The 21,522-nt window shown below is 46.0% G+C and overlaps 4 protein-coding genes across 4 annotated transcripts; 1 reads left to right on the plus strand and 3 right to left on the minus strand.

Annotated features, from left to right (window-relative positions):
• Positions 1-746: 746 nt before the first annotated feature.
• On the minus strand, positions 747-6,405 carry LOC128723602 (CCR4-NOT transcription complex subunit 3). Its single transcript, XM_053817360.1, has 12 exons — positions 6,381-6,405; positions 5,080-5,177; positions 4,855-4,989; positions 4,283-4,736; positions 3,995-4,200; positions 3,561-3,834; positions 2,749-3,262; positions 2,588-2,658; positions 1,870-2,465; positions 1,670-1,780; positions 1,130-1,339; positions 747-1,002 (listed from the first exon to the last, which is right to left on the minus strand). The coding sequence occupies exons 1-12, from the start codon at positions 6,403-6,405 to the stop codon at positions 904-906; spliced, it is 2,793 nt and encodes a 930-aa protein (XP_053673335.1). The 3' UTR covers positions 747-903.
• Positions 6,406-8,849: 2,444 nt separating this feature from the next.
• LOC128726708 (60S ribosomal protein L5) lies at positions 8,850-10,611 on the minus strand. Its single transcript, XM_053820530.1, has 3 exons — positions 10,542-10,611; positions 9,463-10,164; positions 8,850-9,185 (listed from the first exon to the last, which is right to left on the minus strand). Exons 1-3 carry the CDS (start codon positions 10,542-10,544, stop codon positions 8,997-8,999), a joined length of 894 nt encoding a protein of 297 aa, XP_053676505.1. The 5' UTR covers positions 10,545-10,611; the 3' UTR covers positions 8,850-8,996.
• Positions 10,612-11,588: 977 nt separating this feature from the next.
• On the plus strand, positions 11,589-13,768 carry LOC128727146 (protein-associating with the carboxyl-terminal domain of ezrin). Its single transcript, XM_053821019.1, has 2 exons — positions 11,589-12,725; positions 12,785-13,768. The coding sequence occupies exons 1-2, from the start codon at positions 11,589-11,591 to the stop codon at positions 13,697-13,699; spliced, it is 2,052 nt and encodes a 683-aa protein (XP_053676994.1). The 3' UTR covers positions 13,700-13,768.
• A 162-nt stretch (positions 13,769-13,930) lies between these two features.
• Positions 13,931-16,722, minus strand: LOC128723920 (peroxidase). The gene has a single exon (XM_053817685.1). It carries the CDS (start codon positions 16,720-16,722, stop codon positions 14,644-14,646), a length of 2,079 nt encoding a protein of 692 aa, XP_053673660.1. The 3' UTR covers positions 13,931-14,643.
• Positions 16,723-21,522: the final 4,800 nt, after the last annotated feature.

Raw genomic sequence — 21,522 nt, forward strand, 5'->3', positions numbered from 1 at the left:
TCTGGTTTGGTTTTCCGTTTCCGTTTTCTTCCACAGTAGGATGAGAGTTTAAAATCTATTTTCTATCATCAATCAATCTTGGGTTATGATTACGTTGTCTAAGTGAATGGTTCATCCGGAACGTAGAATTTTGTTTCCGTATTTTTGCTTCTTCTTGCTAATGCAAGATTTGATTCTCTCTTACTAGTGATTTGCGAATTTTGCGAAAGGCCTAGGCGCTGCCTAGTCGCCTCCAATAAAGGCCCGCGAAGCAAGATAAAGCGCACATTTCGTTCGCTAGAAATTGACATTCCCTAGTCCTTGCAATGACAGGGGTTGTGTGTGTGTGTGTGTGTGTATGTGTGCCGGTTAAACATAAAATGCATCTTTCATTGAGTATGGATCAGGCACGATCGCTTGAAGCATCTGATCCTGGCCGGTTCCACCGAGCGCCACATACATATATGTACAGAAATTTCCTATAATGGCATTTAATCCGCACGCGAAGGAAAACTTAAAAGCATGACTCACACAGCTCGGCAGCGTTGCAATACAATTAAAATGAAAAACTGGTCGATAGCCGTTACTCCGACGTTCGTTCCGTCTGAACGGGATAGCCAATCTTGCCGGATGCTAGGTATTTTGGCGTCCACAATGCGCCTTCCGTATGCGGCGCAGAAGAAAAAGCCTGTTGCCGTAAGCAAATGATCCATTCAGTAGTGTATGCATCCTCTCACATCCTTCAAGTATGCATCCATTTCCGCAAGCATTGGTGGTTTCACGAATGTACATTTTTCTCTGTGAGTTTTGCGATCCTGTTGAATTTTTTTCAGAACATTTTATAGTTTTTATTGATCAATTTTTTTCGTTTCATTTTACTTTTCCACATATTTTTTAAAAAAAGAGTTCCGTAATCTGTAAAGATCAATTCAGGTCCCTGTCTTCTAAGTACTTGTATTCAAACGTAAACCCTTCCTTTTTACGCTGGCCCCATTTTTCATAGTCAAAATAGATGTAGGTTCCCTAGTAGAGAGTGAGATTGGAGAAAAATGAAGACAAAAAAATGAATGCAATGAATTCATACGCCGATGTGCCGATGATCGCCCCGATCGGTAAAATGTTTGCCTCTCTCTCTTTCCCGTGCGCTTACCTGCTCGTACTCTTCGTTGATCACTTTCGGTTCTTCGTGGCGCTGGAACCACATCATATATTTCGTATGAAATCTCCAGCTCTGTTTTTTCAGCGCCTTTGCGGCCAAATATTGAGCCTTCGTTCCCTCCATGTAGTAAAACACGAAGAAAAGCGTCTCGGGTGAGAGACGCTGGAAAAACTCAACCGTTTCAGAATGTGGAAGTTGTTGCTGAAATGGAAAACGCAAAAGTAGCACAGCGGCATTAGGCATTAAATCTCATCCAACCAAACAAATTATGCTGCTTATCCGTTAATGTTTACTTTTAATAAAAGTATTTAGTATTCTGTCTACAAAACTACCATTTGATTTTGGGATGTTTCGAGACATGTTTCAATAGAACTTGCAATATAAGAAAACAATGCTTCTTCCTTATATTGGTAAGAAACAATATAAGGATGCATACCCATAACGCAACAAATAAGACATGTACGCATATTGGCGAGTATCCTTATCTTGTTTCTAAACATTGGTGGCGAACATGATTTGTTGAGAACTTACCTGTGGAAAGTGCGGTGGTGTCTGCACGGGTTGACGTTGCAAGTACGGCCTTAGCCTCTCTGAATCGCTTGGTGTTGGCAGATGATAATAGGCGGCTTCCATCAGTTGGAACTACAAGATTGATCCAGTTTGCTCAGTAAACTTTCCTTTTATAGGCTACGGACGGAAACGTCCTTACGGGGAAGACGCGGAATGCTTACTTGTATTTGATGCTCTTTCTGCAGCTTTGACGTCCCGAGGGGCGCCACGCCGAGTAGGGGTGGTATGCATGCCTCGTGGGTACCGGCTGTAGCCTTCATGACTCCGCCAGTGCCACTGTTTACGTTGGCGGCGTTCGAAATACTTGAGTTAGTGTTAATGATCGTGTTCGGTCCATTCGTGATGGCAGTTGCTGACGATGTCGGTAGTAGATTGCCGGTGGCGGCACCGGTAGGGACACCGCTAGCGTCCACCATAAACGCCGGCCCGCCGGATTGCGACTGTGCCGATGGATTCGAAGGAACTGGCCCAGCCTGTCTCGAATCGGCGGACTGTGGTTGTTGTTGTTGCTGCTGTTGCTGTTGCTGCTGCGAATGCTGCAGCTGCTGGCCAGCCACGGCAGCGGCTGTGGCCGCCGCTTGGGCAGCCGCTGCTGCTGCCGCCGCCTGTGCGGCCGCTTGTGCTGCAACTTGCTGCGCGGCGGACGTCGCCACCGTCACCGGGGTCGCACCCTGGGGATTCTGTTGTTGCATTAACGTGTTTGGGTTGGAACTTGGGCCAGTTTCGAGAACTCCTGTTCTATTTATCACTTCTTGCGCTGCAGAGACAAAAAATACCGAAGGGAATAAGACAGAAATAGAGCCAATGATTCATTACATGCGCCAATTGTTACACAACGCCCCATCGGCCACCGATCGCCGACTCGCGATCGCCACTTACCGAGTGTTGTGGGACCGTTCAGCAACTGCTGCTGCTGCTGCTGCGGTGGTGACATCAAACTAGGTGACGCTCTGTGCCGGGCAGCAGGAAGCGAAAAAGAACAAAGAAACACGTTAGCGGGTGGATCACAACAGTCTCCGACGTCGCAACACTTCACTTACCTGCTACTGACTGCGGAATTGCTGGGAGAGACACAGTTATTAATAACGTTCGCCCCGCTGCTACTGATGGTAGACGCGGACGATGTACTCATTACATGATTGTTGCTCTCCGTACTTGATGCCGACGATAGGGCATTGTGAAGTAGCATGGAATTCTGACCAGGTGGAATCTGCTGGGATTGCTGCTGGGCCTGTTGTTGCTGTTGCTGCTGTGCCTGTTGCTGCTGCTGCGAAGTGGCGTTTGCCTGCGTCGTAGACGACACGCTACTACTGCTTGCGGCAGCCACTACGGCTGCAGCACTCGGTAGACTATTCTGCGCTTGTTGCTGCTGTTGCTGCTGCTGTTGCTGCAGCTGCTGACTAACCTTAGGTTGAGATGCATTAATTATTTGACTGAGACTGCTGAAGGCGTTCGATGCATTCGAAGCTTGCGTTTGCAATGAGCCAGTCGCTGACGTTGCTGACGCACCGGTCGCTGTCGTAGGCGTGCTAGGCTGCAGTAAAGAGCCATTTTCTACAAAAAAAAAGATAATACAAAAAATTGTAAAGCGCGAAATTATTACCATAAAGTTATAGACAAAATGTGTCCTTCTAAACAAGCGAATCGTATCATCTAAAACGAAACAAGGTGCTTGAACCACAGTTTAGACAAAAACAATCCCTAAACGAACAGTTTTGGTAAGGAGACGAATGAAAATTCAGGATCAAAACCTTTCTAAAAATAATGCAACAGCTTTGACTCTTCCACAATCAAAGCTCCGGTATCGCACAATACTGATCGCAAGTGATTTTCATTCATTGGAAATACTCACTGGGATGTTGTTTTGCAACGGCAGCAAAAGCGGGTCCAATGATGGGTATACTGTTAGGCGGCTGTGGTAGTACCAGCATGCTGGGTAACGCCGCGGCAGCATTCGCATGGTTTTTGCTGGGCGTCGAGCTGATTAGCCCGGTCTTGGACGAATTGTTACTGTTGCTACTACTGCTACTGGTGCTATTACTGCTGCCGTTGTTGTTAACGGCATTACTGACAGCTGTGACGGACGGGTCCACCTTGCTAGCTCGGATTGCGGTCGGTTTCACCGGCTGAAGGGTAAACAAACATTCGTACACATACATACGTACATACACACACACACACGCATCCACAAACATACGAACGAAAAAATGCATTTTAATCTCCTCTCGAAAGAGCATATCATCTTGCGATGTTGTGATATTTTTACAACGTGTACACCACACTTACCGTAATCTTCGTGCCTTCGCTCTTTGAACGTTTCTCATTCAGATTGTTATTATCGGCGGACAGATCGCTGCTGTGATTGTGTAGAGTGCTGGCACTGTAGTTTAGCACCGGGGACTGCGCCGGACTAGTTCCAGATATAAGACTACTGGGCGATCCTGCCGTCTCATTGCTGTTATTGCTATCCGTACCGGTCGATACCGGGATACCTGCAGAAATACGAACAAAGAAAGACAGCGGTTAGAGCAATGGCACAGATACGCAGAGTGCTGCAAATAGTGCTGCACGTACCAGAGATTTCCACGTCATCCAACCCGATGATATCGTCGTAAATGAATTCGTTTTCCTCGAAGTCAGGCTCCTGCGAGGAATCGATGTAGTACTCAACGTCTTCCTTGATCTTCTTGATCTGTTCCACCTCGACGCCATCGTTGTCGAGCATCCGCAGCAACGTCTCCAGCTTCGTGACGTGGAACTTATGCCTCTCCAGCTTGTTCTTCAGGTCGTCCATTTTGTCCTGCTTGTCCTTATCGAGTTTCTTCTTCTTCCCCGCTAAGAGTGATTCAATCTCACACTCGAACTGATCGATCTGTATCTGCAGTGAGGTGATGGACGATGTTAGCCAGCTGCTAATCTCTTCCTTTTCCCGCTGCGCAGGATCCATCTTTTGGGCCGCGCCCAGACCCTCCTTCGAGTATGCTTTTGTTTTTGTTTCCCGTTCGACTACCTTAAACCGCTCCATTTGCTGGTGTAGTGAGAAAGAGAAAACAATATCGAACCAATTTGAAAGATCGTTTCATCGGGCGGCATTTGGATGGGAGGGGAGGGGAGGGGGGGAGGGAACGGCGAGAAGGGACACCTACGGTTTCTATGAGCCGACGGTTTTCCAGCAGCGCACTTTTATCCTTGATCTCGCCGGATGCGATCCATGATTTGATTTGATCACGTAATCGCTGCAGCTTTTTGATTTCCTTCTTGAGATCTGCTTCATACTTTTCCTGAAACGGGGAAACGAGATTGCGCACAAAGAAACAATGTATTTAACGCCTCGCATTGCTCGCTTGTTACGCCGCGGCCTTTAAACGTACTTTTTGATTGCTGTTCGTAGCATTATGGACCTTCTGCCAAATATCTTCAAACGTTTCTACGCCCTCAGTGACTTTCTTCAGGCACCGATCAATTTCACCTGCAAGAAACGGAAAAGCGAAAAGGGGCAGAAAATGAGCGCTCTGGGTTATTTGTGGACTTGCGTGAAAATGCGCTATACGGCTAGTGGTGGCTGGCAACGGAGGAGACATTTTCAGCGCGGTGTTCGTGCAGTTGATGGCCCACTAATATACTCGTTCGATCGAAACGTCAAGCAAGATCGCGCAACCTGTGCTGTCAACAAACGACTAATGAAAAAATGCGCCCGAAAAAAAGTAAACTTGCTACTAGCTGTCAATGTCGACGAAACCTCCGCGTTTGCGTGCTCGCCGGAGGTTGCTACTCGGCATCACTAAACCAAGCAACACGGATTTAACGCGCTACCCCATCTGACACGGAAACCGAAAATATCTATATATTCCATCACGTAGTCAGGGTAGCTTTGTTTATAACATAACAATACATGCGATTACAGCCCTGGGGCTGGTTGGTTGGTATATTCCTTTTAGCGTCACCGGTGCGCACATATGTCACTACTGGGCGCTACTATTTCCCGTACTCAAACAGACTCATTCATTAGCATCCATTTCTCAAACCCGATATCACACACATATATTCTCGCGGGAAAAATAACAAACGCGGAACGATGCTACTTGCTTACTACTTGCGGGTTGCGAGATTTGTTTTCTTAGCACGAACGCCACAGCGAGATGATCACAGCCTACTTTTCTGGAGTGTTGTTGATTTAGACATCTAACCCACTTCTCCATGATGCTCGACGATGATCATATGCGTTGACGCTGGATGCGATATTTAGCACATTTAATTTTCAGCATTTATTGGACGACCGATAAAACGGGATGCTGCGGGTGCTAGGCATGGCTATTCAACTAAGCCCGTTCCGCGCAGCATCCATACTTCACCGATATCCTACCACACACTCCGTAGAACGCAAGAGCCATTTGGCTAATGTACGCTTCCATCACAATCTTCGCCACTCTTCTTCCGTGTTCAAAACTCGCGCATTTCCAGATTAATTCGTACAAAATTGCACAATCTCGTCAACATGCACAGAATGGTTCTACCCTCGGCCCAAGCGAATGCCACCTCGTTCAGTTAATTGTTCTCGTTGGTATCTTCTCCCACCGCGAGTTCGCACTGCCCCGTCGCCACTGGCCGCCACCAACCACGACCATACAACGAACAAAAGGAAATAAAGCCAACACGCGTCCGGTCGTCTCACCTTGCAACTTTCGCGTCGCAGCCATGGCTATGTACACATCTGTTCACAGATATCAGACATAATCTACTCATGCAAAACGGGCCTCCGGAATGGTGGTTCTGGCACGCGCCCCCGAAAGCTTTGCGACTTCCGCGTTTGGCCGCGTATCACTCTGCTCGCTCCAGCCTTTGGTCCTGTTCCGCAGCACGCAGTGGTGCAACTCTGGCGAGTCCTTTCCGTCCTGTAGGGAGAAAGGAACGATGCTGTGGTGCGCGCCTGGAAGGTGGAACCGTGTCGAAGGATGCTACCTCCGCCGCTGGCGCCTCCGTTTGTGCCTGTTTCTGTCCACTAAACAACGACCAGCCGGGACCACATGCAACCCCAGGGATCTCCAGGTGCGCGAAAGTGAAATTGCGCGAGCTGGTGGTGAGGGTCTTTTTTTCCAGCGCCTCTCCGTTGCACCGCTTCTAATGCCCAGCCATGGATGAGGATACGCGGGTCGGTTGTGACGGCGCCGAATGCTGCCCTGCCGCAAGGCTTGGATCTGGCCGCCGGTTCCTGGACCAGCGCTCGCAGGGAAGTTGAAGGAAATGAAGGACGTTTTGTGTACGGCTGGCCGTTTTCTCGGACCGCAAACAGGACAAAAAACCTGTGGTCGTAGTAGCTTTTTTACGAGCAGCAGCGCGGCGACGGTGACGACGATGCGTGTATGTGCGGCGCTCTCGTACGTGTCTACGCTTGTGCGTGTGTTTGTGGCGCTTCGATTTCAAGATGGCCGCACCGTGCTCATTCAGCGAGTGCGATCTGCTTCAGCTTTGCAACCCGAATATTCTTGCCATTCACGACTAGGGCACCGATCGAACACACTACCGCGATTCTTTGACTATTCCGCTACGCTGGCACTATATTACCGAAGCCCGTGGACGAGCGCACAATTAACCATTCACGATTTATTTCTCTTTCGACAACACTTATTTCGGGTGGTGGTGTAGGCAAAAAGTAAGTTCGCATATGGGAAGGTGAGCTCGTGGCCGCTTTTTCGGGCAGCCATGCTGAGTGTAATTTTGACACGTAGAGGTCACTCTCCCGTTTCACGCACTGCGACGGTTGCATTTCTGTTGCGTAGCGATAAATGCTAGCACGTGACTTTATTACGTTCAAATTAACTCTCAGCCTTACGTTAACAATGTAAGCATAATATATATTTGGACCTCCGATGCCAAGGTATTGACATAAACGGATCTATAACCCTATCAATCGTAAAGGATATGGTCGTAATCCTGATTCTGACCATAAGAAACGATATGATTTGGTTCATGTGGAGTTTAAAAAAAATCAAAAACATCGTCGTAACTTGAGGAATATCTTAATGTCGAAAGGATTTGCACTTTTCTTGTCCACTGGTCCTACCTTATTTATGCTGTATTGCTTGCGCGAATGCTACAACATAAGCCAAACAGAGAGAGCGCCTTCGTAAAAATTTGAATGAATTTCGAAAGTTCTCTCATAATGTCATATTCAAAAATGCTCTTTATGTTGCTTGAACATTATGCTTCTCTTGTTTTGGCCTACATAGGCCGTTTATTTGATTTAGTGGAGTTCTTCGTTGCATCCCCACGCATAATAGTTGCAAGTAGTAGTCAAGATTCGAACATATTTACCGCGGGACACGTGTAACATATTGAACGTGTTTTCTGTAGATTCAATTTTGAATCCTTAAATCCATGAGCCTTGAACACCCATTGTCGTAGATTTACTAATGGAGCAATATTACTGATTCGCACGTTATAACCACAGTAATATAGAATATGTTTGTGAAAAAAATTTCTTATTAATTTATTCCGTTACACGCACCTGCTGAATATGTCATCATCAACTTGCAATCTCGCTATAAGGTTTTGATATGTTATTTTACCGAATAGATCATTAATAGTACAGTAGAGACGATCGTTCCGATTTGTATCACGTCGACGGATCGTTCCGATTTATTTTAATTGTGGGATCACGTCGAAGAAGCAATCAAGACTATTTTTACTAAATTTAAGCTATATAATATTTTTATATTGAAAAATTTATTGTATGTTCCAGGTCAAAGATCTGTGTGTTCTGAGATCTTAAAAGTTGCTTATAAACAGCAGAAACTGAAAACTTTAAAAAAAATCGATAATCCTCATCCGAAAGAAATATTATTGGCTTATGTATGTGTATTGTTTTATAATATGTATTTTTGTTACTTTCCAGGTAATACAAAAATCGTAAACCAAAGAAACAGAGTAATATATAATCCATTCACCCCAGTCAGATAGGATGACGAACAACAAAAAACAACCGGCAAAATATTTGATTCCCATTCTGCTGAACAGAAACATTACATTTATTCACACTCTATCGTTTACCGAAACACGGTTCCTCTAATTCACCACCCTCGTGACGATTTGAATGCTGCGATCATTTGCAGCACGGAACCGAAAACTACACTCAATACACTGTACGACGATCGCGATTAGTTCACAAACACCATACAACATAATGTTAATCTTCAGCAAATAGAAGCAAAAATTAAACGAATGTTTTCTGTTGCTCGCCAGATCTGAGCGAGAGAAGAAATAATAAGGATACACCACGTAGAGTACAAGCTTATGCTTCGACGTCGGCCTGGATCTTGGCCAGGAAATCGGCCTTGTGCTTGGCGATCTTCTCCTTGCGGACCTCCAGGGGGAGCTTGGCCAAAGTCCACCGCTTCTTGGTGACCTTCTTCTCGGGTTTCTTCGTGAAGGAAGGATCTTTGCGGATGGCGGCATGGGCATTCTTGTAGATGTTTTCAATCTGTGGGAAGCAATTCAATAAAACCAAACATTAGACACAGAATTGGAATAGCTATAGCTTGTTTGACGGGTTTGAATTCGAGGCCAAGACTGGAATGAATGTGCGATTAAAACAAGGAAGTTCGCTGGGAGGATATATCCCGCACACTCCGAACTATTTCGGTCGCAGCTCAATGTGGTCCACTTTCGGACACTGTCGCGACGCGAGTTGTAAAGATCAACGACAGTAATTTGGGGTGGACGTGTGGCTCATTCGCAGGACGTTTGGCAATACTCACATCATCAGCCTTGATGCCCAGGGAAATGTACTTGCTAAACTGACGCTTGAACGCCTCCTCATCTTCCTCCTCCAGGGTGCGCATGTAGTTGGCAACATGCAGACCGAAGATGTGCTCACGGTGCATCTCGGCGTTGAAGCTCTTGTTCTCGGCGCTGTAGCCGGGGAACCGCTTGACGGAGTGCGGAATGTTCAGTCCGCCATCGACAGCACCCTTCATTGCACCGAAAACGCGGGCACCGGTGGTGGTACGGGCCAGACCCACATCCAGGTAGCACCGGAAGGCAGCCGGGCCTTCATCGACGGCCTCGACCAGATACTCCTCTCCGGTCACGTCGGTGCATCCAGCGTACAGGGTATCCAGACGCAGCTTCTGCAGAATGCGGCGAGCAGCCAGCAGACCGGTACAGTAGGCGGCGGCATAGTTGGTCAGACCAACCTTAACGCCATAACGTGGCAGCTCGTGCGAGTAGGCCGCGCACACAATGCGATCGCCTTCGATACGGGCGTACGCAATCTGACAAGTGATGTCGCGGTTGCTCAGGCGAACGATCAGGCGGAACTTCGGGGTGTTGTATTTGTTTTTGTCCTGGAAAATCAGGCGCTTGCGAGCGTAGTAGTCGGTTTTTCCCTCGCGACGGCGGCGGAACCTGACCTGATAACGCTTGAAGTACTGCTTGTTCTTTACTACTTTAACGAACCCCTGAAAGAAAACAGAAACCAATTCACATTAGTCCGAATGTTTAGTGAGGTTAGGATGCGCTCGGGCAATCCGAGGACGATCGTTTTGTTTATAGCTTAGTTCTACCCTCGATTTAAACTGTAGCCCACACAACTAATCACGCAAAACTCCCTGCAGGCACATATTGGCATGCCTTTTTCCAATATGCAGCAATTAATGAACAATTCCTTCATCGACTTGATCCCCACGTCTCCACGATGGATTGCTGCAAGACCCTATCGATGCTCGTGGGGACGAATTGGAGGTTTGCGTTGAATCATCCAGCCAACGATCATTTCACAATTACTCGAGGCGAGTTACGACGCCTATTTTACACCCTCACATCACGGAAAACTTACCATTTTGATTTAAATTGGGAAAATTTCGACACACGATACGCTCAGCACGTTTTCTACACGTCGGTGTCTACAAGAAAAAGGAAGGAAAAAAGTAGAAGGAAAGGAAAAAGAAAGATGGCGTAGCGGCCGACCCAGGCTGTTGACACTGACAACTGTCAAACGCGTTAACAACTAGAGGGTAGGAATATGAATAAACTGCAATTATTGATCAATTAATATTTTTTAATGTTATTTAACATAACAGGTAAAGCAATTAGAGACTCTATTGTATATTTCATAATTTAAAACGTATTTTATTTCATATGATACAGTCAAACCCTGCTCGTTAACAGTGGATCTTGCCGATTCCATTATTTCAGGATCCTCAAAACAATGAACAGGAAACAAACTTTTTGCCATTTAATTAATCCTTTATTATTGATTTTTAAAATACATCGAAAATAGTGGTTTATAGAGCCTTGAATCGTAATTCGTAATCATAAAACATTGCATCAACTTGTCCTGAAAATTTTGCGAAATTTGAAACCATACCACAAGTGTGACACCGGTCAATTCGTCAACTAACGTGAAAGCTGTCAGAATGGGGTACGTGCAATTGTTTTGAATAGAATTGCTAGTCAAGATTTTGTTGATTTTTAATCAAAAACGAATTTCAATCACCTGTCTCCTTATGGAATAGATAAGTAATAGAGTAAAGCCTTGGGGAATTCATGTTTCAACTATGTGTGAAGATTTTTTGTTCTTGTGATTCTCTCAACACGAAGGAGTGTTGAATGACATTATTCTTTTAAAAAATTTATGCAATAAATTGTGATAAGTTCGAGGTCAACTACGGTGCGCCTTTCTGCATTTAACTTGAGTCAATCAGCCTGTTGAAAAGAGGAATGCCTTCGAATAAGTGCATCAGCAGCCCGAACGTTTCTCGAACGTAAAAAGATACCACTTCCTACGGCAAAAAGTGCAGAACACGTCGACGACGTTTGCATGCAGGTTTACCAAAGTATGTTGCATACATACCGGCCATCGTAGTTGCTTCCGGTTTGTGATATGGGCAATGAACAGTCGCAGCTAAAAGGAGTCGAAATCAGCAAGAAAGCTATTCAGGTGACCGACTACTGGTCGCTGTACAATGGCGAACTTCCCAACACCAACGGTTCCCCCACCAGTATATCTATATTCCAAGGCGAAACCCTAGTCAGCGGGCAGTTCTGGACGAATCAAAACCCACTTGAGCGGGCCATAAAGAACCTGAAAATCTATCGCCATCCGTACATCCTGAAGTACTTCGCATCATGGAGCAAGGGATCGCTGAAAATGCTCGCCACCGAGCGGTGCCGTCCGCTGGCAACATGCCTGAACATCACGAGCGACGTACAGATATGCCTCGGACTGAGGAACATTCTGTGTGCATTAATTTTCCTCATCGAACAGGCTTCCGTGCGTCATCTAAGCATCAGCATATCATCGATCTACGTGACGGATGATGGCGCCTGGCGTCTGGCCGGATTCGAGCATCTATGGCGAACGACCGATTTCAATCAAACGCTGCTGGAAAAATCTCAACCATACCGCTACACCAAAGCGATCGACCCCAACGAGCTCACCAGCAAGGGCCAATCGCTGGAGCAGTTCGCGTTTGGTGTAATGTGCGAAGAGATATTGCACAACAAAACGGACGTCAACATTCCCTCGGTGGAAGACTTCAAGGCATACTGCGCGACTCATTTGAAGCATGGAAATCCGGCGATGAGGCCAAACCTGTCGGCCGTTCTGCTGCATCCCATCTTTAACCACGATTTTATACTGATACATTCCTTCCTTACCGAACTGCCGCTGAAAGGGACGCAAGCGAAGCAAGAATTCTTCATCGGCCTAGCTGACCGGCTGCGCTCTTTTGATCCGGAAACGGTGGCAGAGCAAATGTGCGCTTTGCTCCTTTCGCGCATTGTTCTGCTCGATACGACGGCACAGCTGTGCGTGACGCCGTACGTGTTGCGGCCAAAAAGCGACGATCTGTCGCCGGGGCTGTTTACGCCTAAAATTTTCTCATCGTACATTTTGCCAAAGGTCAAACAAGTTTTCTGCGTGCAGGACGCACAAATACGGCTCATGTTGCTGGAGTACTTTCCGGCGTATGTCGAGTACTTTACCAAGGAGGACTTACAGGACGACATTCTACCTCAGGTAAGTGCACGGTGTGGGTCATCCGGACCAACCTTCATAATGCTTTGTTCTTATCGTAGCTCTTGCTTGGAATTAAGGACACGAACGACGTACTGGTTGCGAAAACGTTGCTCTGCCTGGCCGATCTCGTGCCCATCCTCGGTTCGGCCGTAGTTATTGGCGGCAATCGGAGTAAAATTTTCGCCGACGGACGACCGCAAGGGATACCGGATGCGTCGAATCCGTGGAGTGGCGTGCGCTCCATTACACCGGTTATCGGCTCCGGGGAGTTAATTTCTGGTAGCCCTGTACCGGATGCGGGAGGCGACAATAGCACCTCGTTTTCGTCGGTGCTGATGAACCCGAGTAGTTTCAACATCATGCCGGAACGGTTGTCTCCCGAGGGAGAAGACATTTATCAGACCAACTCGGACGTGGAGCTGGACGTTGACGAGTGGAGCGATTGGGAGAATGACGGTAACGAGCGTACGATTAACCAGCTGCGTTTTATGGATTCTGCGAGGTCAGAATCAACTCCGCCCACCTCTACCGGTATGAACGGTATCATGGGGGACCATCACGGACCGGAATCGAATGATGGTGCCGCACTGAGTCGTGAAAACTCCACCGAAAGTAAGGGCAAGCAATCCCGAGAACCACAGGCCACGGTCGAAAGTATAGAGCGGCTGGACATTAAGACACAGCCATTCCGAAAGAGCGACGCGGCGGGTGGCGAAGAGTTCGATTTCTTCAAGGACATGGAACCCGTCATCCAGAAAGCGAACGTGTTGCTTATCGACGAAGAAGATGCACCGAAACCGACAGATAACGGCACTGATGATCCCGCATCCGGCCTGTTAAGTCAGCATCCGCAAAAACTCATCGATAGCGAAGAAGAGATCCCTCTCGTAGGCAGCAGTAGACTGGAGATCAAGTTGGATGATGCCGAAGCCACCGAGGATGGTTGGGGTGATGAAGGAAACGATGAGTGGTGAAACATCGCATTTCGTAAGCTTTATTTAGACGCTTTTGTTTCTCCTTGGTTTAACAATAAAGAGGGTTTAAAAAAGCTACCTATTGTGTGGTGTATTCAATTGAAAGAAAAAAATGATTGCTCTACTCTACAGCTTCGAGTAAAAATACACAGTCTGAAGTGAAAAACATTGTCACTCGTCTCTTCAACATACGAGAAGATATTTTAAATTTAGGTTCAACATAGAAGGATCGTTGTAAGGGATTCTTACTGAAATCTTACAAGAATAAATGTTAAAAATATAATTCGACATAAAAGGTACCATTCGCTTGTACAATTTCAAAAGCAAATAGCTTGCCAGCGCATGAGATTCAAATCAAATGATGCAGGCCACAAATGACACGTTTCATTTGCCAGTCAAGATGGTTACAGAGCGGTTGCAGCATACATGGGGTGATCTTTTCATTAATGGCTCCCAATCCAGTTCACCTCGCTATTGAGGACGACCGTAGCATCCGATTACTCAACATAACTAACACCACACCACGTGTCGATAACGAACCGGGAACCCCAACTCATCACCATGCCGTCGTTGTACTGCTGCGAAAAGCAATAATTCGATAACGAAACGTTTAAATAGTCTGTTAAACACGCTAGCTCGTTATTTTTACTCTTTCCTTTTTATTTCAACTACGCACTAAACCGTACCGAATGGGACACGACCCGGCTTGCGATGGAGCACGAAATAACGTCAACTTTTCCCGCTTATAATTAGTCACATAGATTGCTTACATTGCTAGGAAGGCTTAGTGCTAATGTTCCACAACTTGTTCCACAAAGCCACAAAGAGAAACAGATAGAGAGAGACTGGTGCCGTGGGCGTTCATAAAACGTGATTAATCGACCCTAAACTGTACACTGTCCTCGCGTTCGACCTTTCTCCGACCGGTGAGTAACCCTGTGCGGTCAAACAAGTCCGGCAAGATCGAGTGGTGGCAGTTGGACGCATTGAACCAGCGGGTTATCGACCGCTGGTACGTGGAAAATATCACGTTGAACCCGTTCAACCTGCGCCGTGTCGCACATAAATCGCACAGCACTGTACTCAGCCAACCAAGCATCCAATCGATCCTGGCGTAATAACGAGGCATTTTCCCGCTCAGAACCATCCGACATCGACAGTGATCGTTCGATCTGTTCTCGGATGAGACAGGATAGTGTAGGACCTACAGTAGCTCCCACAGATGGCCATTCGGCGATGGCACCAACGATCAAATCGACATCATGGACGGTTGCGTACGCGGTGCGTATGATTTCTAAATCGGCCGGTTTCAGCACACGCTCGAGGTCACTCCAGCTGGTGACCGGTTTTCCGTTACACAACGTGAAATAGTCCGTATAGCGAGCCAATCCGTGATCGCGGCCACGCTGAATATCGAGTGCCAGCACGTCCAAACCAACATGGCGCACTCCAAACAGCAGATGAGCCATATCATCCACGTACGATGTGTCCAGTGCCATCGCGTTTTGGCCCAACACCGATCCGACCAGCTGACCGAAGTAGTCACGCTTTCGAAGGTCCTTCGGACGGTAGAACAGCTTCTCCAGGTCATACGTGCCCGTGGTCGCGTTGCTGATCTCTCCCGGCATCATCGTGTTGTAGAACCGGATAGCGGCCGTTGCGAACTCATTACTCACTCGGTCGTCCTGTTCGTTGGAAGGATCAGCGCTAAAGCTCGTCTGATTTCCGCCTACGATCACTGCCAACCATTCGCGGACGATCTTCTGGTACAGGCGGGTGTTGATGGTGCGTGCTACTCCGAAAAGCTGTTCATCAGTCCAGGCAGGCTTTAATAAGGCTAGATGCTTGGCAAGCCGGTTGTGTGACCGCAGAAACAACGTGTGGAGAAGCGTGATGTACGGATTCACGTTGACACGCGTGTCCCCGGAATCGTAACACGCGGTTTCGAGGTTTGCATCGGGTACGCAAAAACGGCCACCGGGTGTTTCCTGCAGGTACTCAACGGAGTCAAACAGTTGCGCTTTCAATCGACCACCTTTGCCTACTCGCAGCTGGTGTGTATCCTCCGCTAGATTGCCGTAAAGCTGGGACAAATCCAACCTATTCGTGGCCTGGTTGAGCTGATTGGCAGGACCCATAGTGCAGCTATCTGCTCCAACCGACAACGCACTACGGACATAATTCAAACAGGTTGCTCGGTGCATCCCGTAGTAAGGATCATCTGCAGGAACCAGCATCGGTTCACAAGCAGGATGTCGATACCGTGGCAGTAGCTGACCATGTTCAGCTGAACAACATTCGACGTGTGTGCCATCATTCGTCGTCTGCACGGTTGTCTTGGCGAGATCATGTTCGATAAACTGACTCCACTGGACGAGTGCCACCGAGCGTGTGTTGTCGAGATCCTTTCGATCACCTCGTGCGACCACGTGGAAACGGGCGGAAATTTCCCGCGCTTGTGGCAACGCACTTCCGTTAGTACTGCGTCGGAACGAGTATAGACCATTGTCATACACCGCAGGGAGTAGCCGTCGGTATTGATCATTGTGCTCCTTTTCCGTGATCAATTCGTGACATTCATTACCAATCGCCGAAGGAGGAAGTTGCGTTCCGCTGAGATACAAACCGCACTCGTACGATGGCACTCCGTTGGGGCTGCAGAAGCGACTGGCGAAGAAGGAAGACGCTCGCAGGATTTTCCGAGCGAGGAGATCCTGTTGGCGGGTGCTGGGCGTAGGATAACCGTCGATAATCTGCGCGTACGTCGTGCCACCTTTGGTGACTTTCCCGTGTGGACTAGCGGCCAGTGATTCCTCGGAACGACCCGCCATTTCGAACACCGTTTCACTAAAATCGAGCGCCATCTCGAGGTTTGCTTTGGTCGTAAATCGATCCATTTTCGCGGCAAACGGTGGATCGAGTTGGTACCGATCGATGCGATCGCTTATCGCCAAGGATGTAACGTATCCTGGAGACACCACTAGTGCCACCGCAACCAGGCACGATAGCAACACTTGGTGCATTTTTGTTTTAGTTCTGAGAGCACTTGAAGATTTAAAAGCTACGATCGCACACAAATACACAAGGCACTGATCGAAGAGTGCAATTCCGTCGAACTCGCCCGCTAGGGCGCTAAATAGGCGTCCACTCGGTCGGATTGCTAGCGAAGAATTGAATCTTCTCGACCCAGCGGGATGTTTTGCGTTCGGAACCCCAGCCATTATCACATTTTCTCGGCGCAAACAAGTTCAACTGTGGACCGCGGCGTGATCGCGACAACGCACACAAACCCATCGCAACTTGGTGACCAAGCGGCTGTCTGATCGTGTGGTGTTTGTGTGCGTGGCCTTCTCGGGGAGGCGATCGTCAACAAGCGATCATTTGCGATCAAGCGTGTTCTAGCCGTTGCGTGGTAGAACGCGCGCGGAATCGTCAACACATTCGTCATTTATTTACCGTGCAAGCAAGCGATCAATCGCCCTGACGCCCGGATTCCTTCTGCCTGGAAACTGGAATCTGGACTCCGAACAGCACCCCGATTGGAGTGTGTGCTGCGGAAAAAAAGGAAAACGTTTCCAACCGTGGACGTGACTGGCATGCCGCAGGGATTCCGTGACGCATTTGAATGTGCGACTCTCGGAAAGCTCATCCCGCGAGGCCAAACACGGGTGATCGAAGGATTCCGGATTCAGCTGCGGGAGGATAATTGGACGCAATTAACCCGCCACTATTGACGGTCAATGTTAATTTCTAGCGCGATCAGTGCACGTTACAGACGGTCTCGCTTTTTGTCTCGCTTCGTCGCGATTGTTTCGATCCTCTGTGCACACTCTTGTGCTGGGAGTGCACTTTGGAAAACACGCAACGTGCACAATCGTCCCGATGCCAAAGCATCAAATGATTCATCAAAGTAAATTGAGCACTAATAGCGTGATTACAATTGTAACGGAAAACCACGCGTGAGCAACGTTTTTGAATGGGAAAAGCTGCAAAATGCGATATTATTTTGAAAACCAAACCATTTGCGTAGTTGCAATGTCGTTTGTGGCATTTTGCCATATTAGCTGGTTGAATATATGGTTATTCAAATGTCTTGTCGGTTGGTAATAGTCATCGGGACAGACCGCCGTTCAAAGTGTAGCCGTAATTCACACTCACGTGTAAAAATGAACCCTAATTGTCACCATGCTAACGTTCGCGGTTGTTGCATTTGCCATGGAGCTATTCTGTAAAATATCTACGGTAATTTTATGCTGCAGCTTTTCTATTTTATTACACCACCAACTGCTTCATTGAGCGCAAAGTCATCGTAAAAATTGAATAGAAAATACCCGATGCCAGCCGGTTGGTAGTGAATCTGCCTCAATCTGGAAACGGCTAGCTAAATGCAGCGGCGTCGCGGCTGCAATAATTTAAAAAAAAAACCGGTACACATTGCGGTTTAGCTCGTACGCAAGAGAGAAGGTCAGGCGTTAAGGCAACGAGGGAATGTTTGTTTCTCCGTTTGCATTATTTCCTGGGAGGGAGAATTTCGTAACGGCATTTTTCGTGTCATTTACTTCAGGAAGCATATCCTTAGTCGGCTGTACATTAATACCATTAGTTAGAAAATTTATATCAAATGTTTTTAAAACAACGCAAGCAAGACGATTAACGAACAGTGACGCATGGCATCAAAGATCAACCGAAGTAAACTGATCGGTCACAAACCGATCGTGCGGCGGAATAGTTCGGCGTAAATAAATTGTGCTTAATTGCTGTTTATTTGCGCCATTGCATAGCAAGAAACCGTACACGAAACATACCGAAACAAAATAAGTTCTTTCCACAGTGAAAATGTAGCCTCACGAGCGTTTTCATGGTCTCAATAGCTCACGATAGAATAATTTATTCATATATGATTTCACCCACCGCACGTGGACGATACAAGTTTATGTCCGTAAACGCCACACGCATGATGCATTCGCTCATTACTCATATTTCTTTGTATTGTGCCTTCCGGTACCGCAACAAGCAATAGATTTAGCGGGCCACTGCGGTCTCATGCTCACATACTGATCACCACCATCGATCGGGTGGGTATGCCGGATGTTCCTTTTCTAATAATGCTAATGATTTCGTTGAAAATATATCCTTACATATCACTTGCTGAAGCGAACCCAAATTTATTTGCACAGCTGTGTGCAACGGTTTGCAAACTCATGAACCTCTTTCTTCTGCTGTTAAATGGACCATATCGTATGCCTTCCTATTAGCTTTCAATCTCTATTTACAACGATCTCGATGCCTACGGGCGGATAGTGAAGAATAATGTACGATAGAAGCAAAGCGTAGCGAAATAAATATATCCTTAATTGCATTGCTTCGGCCAATCGAATATATAGTTTGAATAATTTTTGTTCCTCTCTAATGCATGAATAACCGACAATGAACGCGACTGTTTCCTATTGGATTGGATGGAGTTATGATATTTTGAGAGCTTAACTGAGTTACGACTCGTTTTGCGAGGCTCGTGGGTTGTGTGATTCAGCTGGAAGCGTTTGTCTGTCAGTATGCTCGTTAATCTTTTTTATTTCATCTTTTATCTGTTACTTCTTATTGTCCTTCTGACTTGTTGCATCTCTGCTGATCTGCTGGTCTATTACATATGAACGGTGTGAATGTTGCTAAAGCTTGTATAACTTAAACGTAGAACCGACACGGGATAGATTTTCCCGCTCTTTTGAAGCTGCTGGAAAGATAATTGCGCGGAATAATGTCGGAACCGAACGAAAAAACATTCGCTGGACAGATTGATTGCAATGGTGATCTTGTTTTTAGAGGCTCAAAGACGTATTGCATTTTTGTTTTGCTACGGTTCTTAGATGTGTTAGAAGTTTTGTAATCGGGGTATTATTAATTGACGCTACAAAACCACGCACTGGTCTCGTTGTGGCGCTAATCGAAGAGAAACGCTGCTGAAAGTTTGATTGAAATTTGTTCCTTGATTTACGTTTTGAAATTCGTCGACGTTGTGTGGTTGAGAAACCATTTTTATTATTATTGCTTCTCTTTATCTCTCGCTTTCTTGTGATCAACTCGTCTGAGTTTTCTCGTTCGTAAACGATTCTAAAAAGCCAATAAGCTGTCTATAAACTGTATATCGTTTTCATATATAAAACCGTAATCTATCTGTATTGATGTTGACGCGTGGCCTTTGCCGGTGCACCTTTTTTGCTGTTGCCTGTAGTGGATGATATCATTTTCTCGAGGCACGTTTTATTATACTGTTCAACCAAATCCGACACCCCGTTCTTAAACGTGATCCTCGGAACGCTGACGGGATACCTTTTGCCCACAACTATAAGTTACGATAAAACATTGCAACATTGAGAAGTGACCCAACAATTGGGATGCATTCTGGCCATTCCACTTTCCCAATCGGTTTGTATAAGCAGATTTTAGATGCCTAGGCCTTTCAATTTTTTCTTCTTTATCCACATCTCGGTTCTGATGCGATATAACTACTTGACTAAATAGTCGCTAGTACAATAGTATGGATAAAATTACGCATGCTTTTAATTTGTTGCCGTTATATGCCAAAAGCAATACAGCCTCTTGGTGACAGACACAGTGACTTGTCGCCTTGAGAAAGGTGATATGATTATCAAACAATATTTTCTCAGAGCGGTTGTGCTTCGCCCAGCCTCTTCTATGCTTGAGTTGGCGAGATAAATTTCTTACACTGTAAATGGTTGGATGTTATGAGGTTTATAGTTTACAGACTATCGTATAGAGCTCATTACAGAAATGCTGCAAATGTGAGAAAAGTGGAATGATTAGTAAAATACCGAAGAAATTCGTTTTACTAACGCACATAGATGCAATCGTACCGAGCAACAAGGGAGCGCAAGGTTGCGTAGTAATAACAACTTATAATAAGGCGTTTCTAAAAATAGCAACACGATAAGAAAACAAAAGTGCATTTGAGATCTTATATCTTTAGCGTTCAGTATATTTCATGTTTCGATGAAAATAAAGCATCCAACAAAAGTGGGTTTGGGTTGCTAATGCTAAGCTTGTTCGCGGTGAGAAGGCATAACCAAAACCTAGTCCTTTGCCAAGCCCCTTCAGTCGTATCTTGTAGTGAGAACCTTAAAGTACTAGAATTTGGAGTTTGCGTGGGTCAAAAGTAATAGTGAAATTCATTTAACTAATTTCATAGCATATCCTAATGTAGCATACGGTTTTCATTCCTCTCGTGCAGCCATGTTCGATAGTGAAACCTATAATTCATTGCCTAGTATGCATAAAAACAAACCGTCAATGTGCCTAATTTAAACGATAAAATACTACTGATAACTAAATTATCAAAAAAACCCAGCGGATAACAAAAAAAAACATTTTTCACAATTTTCGACAATGACTGAATGAGTAACACCTTTGCTTAGCAATTCTGTTCATCTGACGCCTCGACTCTATTCGTCACACTTTCCTAACATTAGGGTTCTATTGACGTAGTCTAAGAGTGGTAAATAAATAATTACTAACGTGCTGTTTGGATGGTAATGATAATTGCATATCCTATGTCTAGGTACTTCTTTATTCTAACTAATAAGCATTTGAAACGGTAATTTTTTCTCTAATAAATCTCCTAATTTTGACTTTATGCTTGTTCAAGGTGCACAATAAAAACAAACAAAAACACATTCACTCAAAACTACGATTTTCAGCGTGATAGAGTGCGTAAGTGCATGGAAACAAAAAATAAGGTAGAGAAAATTTATGTTGCATATTTCTCAAAAACAACGCTCATCGTAATGATAAATAGTAAGGCATTATAT

Source organism: Anopheles nili, chromosome 3, assembly GCF_943737925.1.
Source record: "Anopheles nili chromosome 3, idAnoNiliSN_F5_01, whole genome shotgun sequence".
Taxonomy (NCBI): domain Eukaryota; kingdom Metazoa; phylum Arthropoda; class Insecta; order Diptera; family Culicidae; genus Anopheles; species Anopheles nili.

Excerpts from the sequence above, each read along its gene's own strand:
- LOC128723602 (XM_053817360.1), bottom strand. The coding sequence starts at position 6,405 with ATGGCTGCGACGCGAAAGTTGCAAG. Across the intron at positions 5,178-6,380 it reads TGCGACGCGAAAGTTGCAAG|GTGAAATTGATCGGTGCCTG; the intron begins GTGAGACGACCG and ends CGTTTCTTGCAG. Across the intron at positions 3,263-3,560 it reads CGTTGCAAAACAACATCCCA|AAAATGGCTCTTTACTGCAG; the intron begins GTGAGTATTTCC and ends TTTTTTTTGTAG.
- LOC128726708 (XM_053820530.1), bottom strand. Across the intron at positions 9,186-9,462 it reads TGGGCATCAAGGCTGATGAT|ATTGAAAACATCTACAAGAA; the intron begins GTGAGTATTGCC and ends TGCTTCCCACAG.
- LOC128727146 (XM_053821019.1), top strand. The coding sequence starts at position 11,589 with ATGGGCAATGAACAGTCGCAGCTAAAAGGAGTCGAAATCAGCAAGAAA. Across the intron at positions 12,726-12,784 it reads AGGACGACATTCTACCTCAG|CTCTTGCTTGGAATTAAGGA; the intron begins GTAAGTGCACGG and ends TTCTTATCGTAG.
- LOC128723920 (XM_053817685.1), bottom strand. The coding sequence starts at position 16,722 with ATGCACCAAGTGTTGCTATCGTGCCTGGTTGCGGTGGCACTAGTGGTG.